General features: G+C 35.5%; 1 protein-coding gene across 1 annotated transcript; it reads left to right on the forward strand.

Moving 5' to 3' along the window:
- Positions 1-9,009: 9,009 nt before the first annotated feature.
- Positions 9,010-9,879, forward strand: LOC309401488 (olfactory receptor 13H1-like; the record flags this gene model as incomplete). The annotated part of the gene is made up of 1 exon (XM_081970550.1): positions 9,010-9,879. The coding sequence occupies one exon, from the start codon at positions 9,010-9,012 to the stop codon at positions 9,877-9,879; it is 870 nt and encodes a 289-aa protein (XP_081826676.1).
- Between the last annotated feature and the right edge of the window lie 347 nt (positions 9,880-10,226).

The following is a 10,226-nucleotide window of genomic DNA, read 5'->3' on the forward strand; positions in this document are numbered from 1 at the left end:
AATGGCCAGGCAAAGAAAAGATTGCCTACAGAAAATTATTTTTCCCTTGCTCTCTTTTCCCACTACCACATTTAATAAAGTCAGACAATCATTTTTGTCAAACAACCTTAACAATTCTTTGTATGTATGTGTGTGTGTGTGTGTGTGTGTTCGTGTGTACACACACACACACACACACACACACACACACACACACACATATATATATATATATATATATATATATATATATATATATATATATATATATGTTGTATTTGTGCTGATAAATAAATAAAGGGAGATTAGTATAGATCTATTTCAAGCTATTTAGCTTTCATCAGCTAGCCATACCCTTACTGGGATTTGAACCTGGGCTGTATTACATATTAGGCAGGAGTCTTAGCCACTAAGCCACAGGCTCTCCTCCTTACCAGCTGAGCCAGGAAAATAGGTATGTATTTGTGTTACAACTCCTGGTATGCCCAAATATGGGAGGAAGCTCACTACTCCCTCTTTCTGTCCTTCGGCTCATTACAGAAAACCATCCACACAGAAAACCATATTTTTATTTTAAACATAGAAGACAACAACAACAACAAAAAATTCCCATCCATTACATACAGCATGTCATTTGGTTACAAGGTTTTGTGCATCCATATTTTCAGTTACATATACAGTCACAAATTTTCCATCTAATATGACTAGGTACCTCACTTTCATTTTACATCATATATTCAGTTACAGTTAATATTTATTTCCTTTCAGCATACCTAATTCCCTTGCATTCTTGATTGTCTATTTAATAACAATATACCTTTATGTAATCACTTATCTCATTCTGATTATTTTTACAATATAAAAGATTTTACCAACTAATTATGTTTATACATCACTACTTCAGTTATGCATAGACCCACTAATCATCCATCAGGTATGCTTATGTTCATTTTTGTCCTTGTACATCATACATTCAAACAAAAATATTGTTCCTTCATTTTTAAACAAAGTATTCTAAATGCTCACTTCATAAATATACCAATCTTTCATTACTTCCTTATTAAACTCTTTATCAACAACAAAATATCTTTATAATATACATCACTACCTAGAGTTATGCATAATATTATCAATCGTCTATTAAATGTACACAGATTCATCATTATCCTTATCCTTCATTTTAAAACAAAATATTCTAAATTATTCAATTCATATGTATGTCAGTCTTTCATTGTATTGTCATTAATCTATTTAACAATGTAATTGTAGTATTATTTATCTCCTTCAGTTAAAACATTCATAAATCATTTTTCATTTCCAGGTTTTTTTGTCCAACTACTGATAAAACAAGTCCCATATCTTATAAAATAGCTCATCTTCTTATTCTCTGACTTCAAATGTTAATTTACTCATTTCAGCACATTCCATTATCTTTCGAATAACTCCCTCCTATTTTAGTATTGTTCCATTTTTCCAATTTTTTGCAAATACAATTCTAGATGCTGTTAGAACATTTATAATCAAATATTTCAAGTCTTTATTGTAAGTTTCTGGTGTAATTCCCAATAAAAAAAATCTCTGGTTTAAGATCTATGTGTTTGTGTATCATTTTCTCCAACCACATGAGAATCTTAGTCCAGTATCATTTAGCTTCAATGCAAGTCCACCACATGTGGTAGTAAGAACCCGGTATCTGATGACATTTCCAACACTTTTCGGATTTATTCTTGGACATTCTTGCAATTCTCGTTGGGGGTAGATGCCACCTCTAAAACATCTTATGCAAATTTTCTCTATATGCAGTTGACATTGTCATTTTATAATTTTGGGACCACAATTTCTGCCATTTCTCTAAATCAATCTCATGTCCAAAATTTTCTCCCAAGCTATCAAAGTTTCTTTAACTTGTTCCTCTTGTAGTTTAACCTGTAATAAATATCCATATAATTTTAAATTTCTTTTTATATAATAATACAATAGCAGAGTTGGAAGGGACCTTGGAGGTCTTCTAGTCCAACCCCCTGCCTAGGCAGGAAACCCTATACTGTTTCAGACAAATGGCTATCCAACATCTTCTTAAAGATTTCCAGTGTTGGAGCATTCACAACTTCTGGAGGCAAGCTGTTCCACTGATTAATTGTTCTAACTGTCAGGAAGGTTCTCCTCAGTTCTAAGTTGCTTCTCTCCTTGATTAGTTTCCACCCATTGCTTCTTGTTCTACCCTCAGCTGCCTTGGAAAATAGTTTGACTCCCTCTTCTTTGTGGCAACCCCTGAGATATTGGAACACTGCTATCATGTCTCTCCTAGTCCTTCTTTCTAATAAACTAGACATACCTAGTTCCTGCAACCGTTCTTCATATGTTTTAATCTCCAGTCCCCTAATCATCTTTGTTGCTCTTTTCTGCACTCTTTCTAGAGTCTCCACATCTTTTCTACATCATGGCGACCAAAACTGAATGCAGTATTCCAAGTGTGGCCTTATCAAGGCATTATAAAGTGATATTAACACGTCGCATGATCTTGATTCTTCCCTCTGTTGATGCAGCTTAGAACTGTGTTGGCTTTTTTGGCAGCTGCTGGCTCATATTTAAATGGTTGTCCACTAGGACACCAAGATCCCTTTCACAGTTACTACTGTTGAACAAGGTACCACCTATACTGTACCTGTGCATTTCGTTTTTCTTGCCTAAATGTAGAACCTTACTCTTTTCACCATTGAATTTCATTTTATTAGATAGTGCCTAATGTTCAAATTTGTAAAGATCCTTCTGTATCTTTAGCCTATCTTCTGGAGTTTGGGCTATTCCTGCCAGCTTGGTGTCATCTGCAAATTTGATGAGTTCCCCATTTATTCCCTCATCCAAATCATTGATGAAGATGTTGAAGAGTACTGGGCTCAAAACAGAGCCTTGGGGTACTCCACTGCATACCTCCCTCCATGTAGATGCAGTTCCATTGAGGACTACATGTTGATTGCGGTTGGTCAGCCAATTATGAATCCATCTGGTGGTGATGCTGTCCAACCCACATTCTTCTACTTTATCTAGTAGTAGGTTATGGTCTACCTTATCAAATGCCTTACTGAAGTCCAAGTAAACTATATCGACAGCATTCCCCTGGTCCACTAATTTTGTCACTTTGTCAAAGAATGCAATAAGATTAGTCTGACATGATCTGTTTTTGACAAACCCATGTTGGCTTTTGGTTATTACTTTGTTTGCTTCTAGGTGTTCGCTAATTCGTTACTTGATTATCTTTTCCAGAATCTTTCCTGGTATTGAGGTCAGGCTGATAGGTCTGTAGTTTCCTGGATCTGTTTTTCCCCCCTTTTTGAAGATGGGAACCACATCAGCTCTTTTCCAGTCCCCTGGTAGTTCCCCGATGCTCCAGGATCTCTGAAAGATATAGTTCAATGGTTCTGAGATCTTGTCTGCCAGTTCCTTCAGAACCCTGGGGTGTAATCCATTCGGTCCTGGCGATTTGAACCCGTCTAGAGTAGACAGGTGCTCACTTACCATTTTCTTCCCTATTTCAACGTGTTCCTAATCTGATTTTTGTGGTGCTGTTTTTGATAGGTTGGACTGTTTTATCCCTTTGTCTAAAGACATGCAAAACATGAGATAAATAGTTCTGCTTTCTCCCTGTTGCTTGTCACCTTCTTGCCACTTTTTCCCAGCAATGGAACATTTTTTCCTTAACTCTTTTCTTGTTTTTAACATGTTGGGAGAAGCTCTTTTTGTTATTTTTTACTTTTGTGGCAAGCCTTTCTTCATTGTGAGCCTTCGCTTTCCTCACTTCATCTTTAGATGCTTGGACTATTTGCTGATATTCTGCCTTAGTTATGTCCCCCCCTTTCCACTTTTTATACTTATCTTTTTTGTCTTTCAATTTGTCAGAGAGTTGTTTATGCAGCCATGCTGGTTTCTTTTGGGAGCTGTTATTTTTCTTCTTCATTGATATTATGCTAGACTGGGCTTTTGTAATCTCATTTTACAAAATTTCCCAAGCTTCTTGAGTTGTTTTCCCCTTGAGGATTCTCATCCATGGAATTTTTCCCAAGCTCTCTCTAAGTTTATTGAAATTAGCTCTCTTAAAGTCCAAGACTCTAGTTTCACTTTGTTCTACTACTTGTGTTTGCATAATGTTGAATTCCAATATTACATGGTCACTTGCCCCCAGGGTTCCTGTGGCTTCAACACCTTCTATCATTTCCTCTCTGTTAGTGAGAATTAAGTCCAATATGGCTGATCCCATTGTTCCCTTCTCTACTTTTTGGGAAACAAATTGTCTGCTAAGTTTGTTAGGAACCTGTTGGATCTTCCACTTGGTGCAGAGTTTGTTTCCCAGTTGATGTCAGGGTAGTTGAAATCCCCCACTACTATTGTGGTGTGCTTCCTATATACCTTAGTTAGCTGACTAGCAAAAAGTTTATCTACTTCCTCTGCTTGGTTGGGTGGCCTGTAGTATAGACATATGGCAATGCCATTCCCTCCCCAACCTTTAATATGGACCCAAATGCATTCGAGGTAGTTCTCATCATTTTGTTCTATATTTCTGTAGAGAGGTAATTATTTCTTATAAATAGTGCAACTCCACCTCCTCTTTTATTTGGTCTATTTCTTTTAAATAATTTAAATTCTTCTAGCTGTATGTTCCATTTGTGGGTTTAATCCCACCAAGTTTCTGTAATGGCAACAATATCGTATCTGCCCACTTTTACTTGAATTTCTAATTCGCCCTGTTTATTCCTCATACTCTGTGCATTGGTGTATAGACATTTGAGTCCCTTTTGATTTACCCTGTGTTTATTGTCTTCATAACCTGTGTTTTGCCTGACTGCCCCTATTTTCTTGCCACTTGTATGATTCATGCACATGGTATGGCACTCGCTATTAAATGCTTGGTTTTGCTTGACAGCGGGAGTGATATTCTTACTCGCACAAACATCTGTGTTATATGCACTGATAACCCTATAAATTTTAGATTGCTGGGGACAGAAATGTTCTGTATCAATTAATTATCTGTCCCCGCTATTCAGTTTAAATGTTTAACCAGAAAATTTTTGAATTTAATGCCAAATAACTCAGTCCCTTTCTTGGATGGGTACAAACCATGTCTTTTGTACAGTTTTTCATTGCACCAGCTGCAGACATCATGTCTAATAAAACCAAAGCCTTCCCTTTTACACCATTCCTTTAGCCACACATTAAACTCTGCTACACACTGGCCCTTCCCTTTTTGTTTCTTATATACTGGTAAAACTTCTGAAAAGGTAATCCTACAACCTATACTACATACGCCAAGCTCTGGAAATCATTCTTCACAGAAAGTACATCTTTTGGTGACAGATCATTTGTGCCAAAATGTATAATAGCATCAACATCACAGTCCTTACTTGCATTCTTGTCTATCTTAAGAATACTTATCTTGTCTCTGCTGGCAGTAGCACCTGGCAGACACCTGACCTCTTTTAAAACCTCCATATCCTTTCCTAAATTTACATCCCTCATGATTGAATCGCCAATCAGAAGGTGACTTCTCTTTTTGCATACCTTGCTCTTCTTGTGCAATTGATGTGTGATACCTATTCCCATTTCGCCATGGTCATTTTGGACCATGATCCCCTGCTTATTTGAGTCATCATTATCACAACTACCTTGACCTGTCTCTTTAGTGTTCCCATTAGGGTTAGCAAGGGCGCTATATCTGTTATGCTGGGTCACAGCAAAAGCTTTGTGTTTATGGTTCACAGCTCTCACCCTGCCAGATCCCACGGTTGTCCAGACTGCTCTTCTCCTGCAGGATCTTTGCGGTAGGGGTGGCTGATAGCGTGGCATCTCCATAGAGTGGAATGGCCGAATTGGACACCTAATTTCCTCTTGGAGAGCACAGATTAGAGATTCTAGATAGGTAATCTGTCTATGTAGACTAGTAATTTGTTTACAAAGGGGACAATATCCAAATTTGAAAAGAGTACTGCAAAAGACAGGTGCAAGACAGCTATTACATTGAACTAAACTGGTCATTTTGAAATAAATAAAATCCCAATTTTAAGCACACTAATCCAGAATGTATTATTACTATTTTGGTTTATGGACATATGATTTGTACGCCATTAGGCACACGGGCCACTACTGCTCCTCTTTTTCTCTCTCCTTCCCCCCTTCCAGCCAGCAGCTCTAATCACCAGCCACCGGAAAGTTCAAATGAAATGGAGTTAAAGGGCCACTACTGCTCCTCTTTTTCTCTCTCCTTCCCCCACTTCCAACCTGCAGCTCCAATCACCAACTACAGGAAAGTTCAAATGAAATGGAGCTAAAGGGCCACTACCTGCTCCTCTTTTTCTCTCTCCTTCCCCCCCTTCCAGCCAGCTCCAGCCAGCTCCAGCCCCCCTTCCAGATCCAATCACCAGCCACAGAAAAGTTTGAATCACTACCTGTTAAAATTTTGTCTAATTCAGTCATTTTGTTATAAAGACCTTTTGATTTTCTATCTTCATTATATCTAGAGTGTATCTGCACATATGAATACCAATTCATTTCTATTCCTTCTTGTTTCAACTCTTGGATAGATTTTAGTTCACCCTCTGCATTCAATATTTCAACATATCTAACTGTTTGTTCCTTTTTATATATTATTGGATATTGAAATGCTTTAATGGTTGATATCCAGACTGGCGTTTTTAAGTAACGTAATCTTTTAACCTTTTCCCAATTGAATAGCAAAGCCTCCCTTATATAATGTCTTCTAAAATAACCATGTGCTTTAGTTCCCTTATACCATAAAAAAGCATGCCATCCCAACAGTAAATCATAACCCTCTACATTCAATAATCTAGAGGTTTTTTTTTAGTGTTATCCACTCCTTAATCCATATCAGGTTAATAAAACTCCAAATTTGACTATTGTTTTATCCCATTTTTAACTTTCTTACCCCAAGCTGCAGGCAAACTTTTTGCTTTAAATCCTCCTTATTTTTTTCTCTCTCTTAACCTTTATTTGTTTTCATGGAATGATGTTCCATTCAATTGGTATTAGGCTCTCATGTCCATTGAAAATCTATATTAGTTGTAAATTATATTTACTCAAATAGCCAGTAACATTTAATGACCTCCATCTGAAATTTTGAGCTTAGAGTTGTCTCTATTCAACAATGGCTGACAGTTTGCTGTTGGATCTTGAGAATTTTCTTTGAAGAAATAGGCTCTGGAGCACAAACAGGCAATCTCTTGCCTTCCTCCTTGTCTGGGTAAGCTCCATTCAGTAAGGCATAAAGTGTGGCTACCAGTGAGTTCATTAATGTCTTCCCTGCCATTCAAAATAGGTGTGTTAGTCTGCCATTATTCTAACGAGAAGCTTCTCACATGCACATTTATCTCTATAAGCATATCTCTATGGCCACACACATTGTGCATTTGAATGGTCAGTTTATCATTTTTAAAACTTGTATATAACCAACGAAAATGTATGTAATATAAGTTTAAAGCTGTTGGAAAATAAGAAAGATGTCACCATTATTTTAGCCAGAAACATATATATAATAAAAAGTGCTTGGCTATGCTAATGTGTTGCCTCATGTAATCACCAAATCGATTTTCCAGTTCTAAGTGTTTCCTATGAACTCATGCAAAATAATTGTTTCCCTCCTTCATATGTTTAAATTCACTGCAACTCACTATTTCAAAGTTGTAGAGGTGGCATAACTTTAGTAGATAATGAGGCACTGGGGAATATGCCTAATGAGAACAAAGTATGTATATTTTTATATATACAAACATATATTGTGAGTTTGACTGATTATAAAACAAGCATATTTAAAATGAAACAAGAGTTGCTTGCTATTTCAATATTAATTTTCTAACAAAACATAAGGTGATCCTTCAAGATCCAGTTACTAAGAGGTATTTAAATATTTTATGTTCACTTAAACAAAGACTTTTTAAAATAACATATTTATTTTGAGTAATTATTAAAATAGGTTTCATGTGTGTGTGTGTTTTATTATTAAAAAGAACATAGAATCCAGAATCAGCTAACTACATTTGAAGACATTAGTGCATTTCTTTTTGTTATAAATTGCATCACATTTGCAGTAATATCAAGTTTGTTCTTAAATTTACAATAATGTACTTCATTTGGTGCATACTGATGCATACTGAGATATATTGCTAACTCCACAATTACAGAATTATTATGCTAACATTCAAATTTTCACAATTATGTCTATATAGAAGAAATGACATTAGAAGAAACTGACATATTAAAGTTATTCAATAAATGATCAGGTTTAATTAGCAATGTATATCTCTTTCATAAAAACCAGCTTAACTTTCAAATGAAACAAAGAAATAAGTGAAATGAGTTACATATAGAATATTTATTTGAATATATAAATATGCAAATAAATAGAAGGAACAGAAGCCAAATATCAGTTTCTGAAATTCTGAATAGGACTGGTTTTATTATTATTATTACTGCTAGGAAACTACATCTTGCAAAAACATTTTTGTTTAAGTATCTCAAAGCGAATCTTAAAGATTTATGGAAGTTTGTTCTTTCAATAATTCCCTACTAATTGCTGAGACAATTTCATCCAAATTAAAAAAAATGTTTCTGAATAAAGATTTAGTGTAGATTCTAAAAGGAAATCAATCCCATGTCAGCTTTAACAATTAACAATAACCTTCTAGGTAGCCAGCATAGAAAGTAAATATTTATTTTAGTTTACTTTTCTATAAACTAGAATCTTCAGATGAAATTTATCTGGAAATTGAAGATATTCCTTGATTCCTGATCATTTATGGAAAAATAATTCACACACACAGGCAAGATTATTTTAGATGTTAAACATTCAAATATAGATTATATTAAAAAGAAGACTTTCAAACATTTTGCAAATGAACAACATATATATTTGTGTCTTTTCTTCTTGTCCTTTCCAGATCAACCCTAATGCAGGAAATAGGAGAAAATGAGACCATAGTGACTGAATTTATTATCACAGGCTGGTCCAATAGACCCAAGTCAAGGATGGTTTTGATACCAGTTTATATTGTTTCCTATTTTCTAGCAATTGCTGGAAATGTCCTCATTGTTTTAGTAGTCATAAATGATCCACAGCTACACAATCCCATGTACTTTTTCCTGTGTAATCTGTCTTTTATTGACCTTGGATTCACAACATCTACAATCCCACAGTCAATTGCCAATTGCTTAGTGGAAAGGCCTTTGATGTCTTCTACTAGATGCTTTACCCAAATGTATGCTAGTCTCTTATTTGGAACAACTGAATGCTTCTTCCTGGCCATCATGGCTTATGATCGTCTGATTGCAATCTCTAGGCCATTGCACTATATTTTTATCATGAGCAGACCAGTTTGCCTCTTCTTGGCTGCTGTTGCATGGTTTATAGCCTTTACACTTATAATAGTTCCTTGCCTTGCAAAGCCAGCCAAATTTTGTGGAAACAATGAAATTGACCATATTGGTTGTGAATTTAAATCAATGTTTAGCCTCATTTGTACGGATACCTCTTTGAGCCAAATAAACATATACTTCAGTAGCATTTTGACACTCCTTCTTCCCCTTGGTTTTATTCTTTTTTCCTACATGCGCATTCTTCAGGCCATCCTAAGAATGTCCTCAGAAGGAGGCAGAATGAAGGCTTTTTCAACATGTGGGTCCCACCTGGCTGTGGTGACTATGTATTATGGTGTTGCTATATTTATCTATCTTCTTCCTCCAAACAAGAAGATGCATGAGATTGAAAAAACACTATATATTTTTAATAGTGTGCTAACCCCTGTTTTTAACCCTTTGGTTTATACTCTCCGAAATCAAGAGGTTCTGGGGGCACTAGGAAGAATAGTAGTTAAGAACAAGCTCTGCATGCAATGTTGAACATCAGTATACCTTTTTTAGCTTGTTGGTTTTGTAATGTTGAAAAGTCATTCACTGATATATTTGTTGTTCGTTTTCTGTTGAAACTGTGAAATCATTTTATTTCACTAACTGAAGCTGCTTGTGGTTATTGCTATTGATTTCCTAGGCATCTTCACCAAATGCTGCAAGCTGGTGAATAGCATAATGTACTTATAGCACTGTGTGCATAAACCTTAAGAATATAAACTATTTTGAATAAATTGACGAATACATTTTCAAGTACTGTGCTTCAGAGAAAGAAATCATTATTATTATGTAAAAACAATATTGTGCAATTTTTATTACTATTGTTTGTTTACACAGCA

The sequence above is a fragment of the Natrix helvetica genome, assembly GCF_964273705.1.
Source record: "Natrix helvetica genome assembly, chromosome: Z".
In the NCBI taxonomy this organism is placed as follows: domain Eukaryota; kingdom Metazoa; phylum Chordata; class Lepidosauria; order Squamata; family Natricidae; genus Natrix; species Natrix helvetica.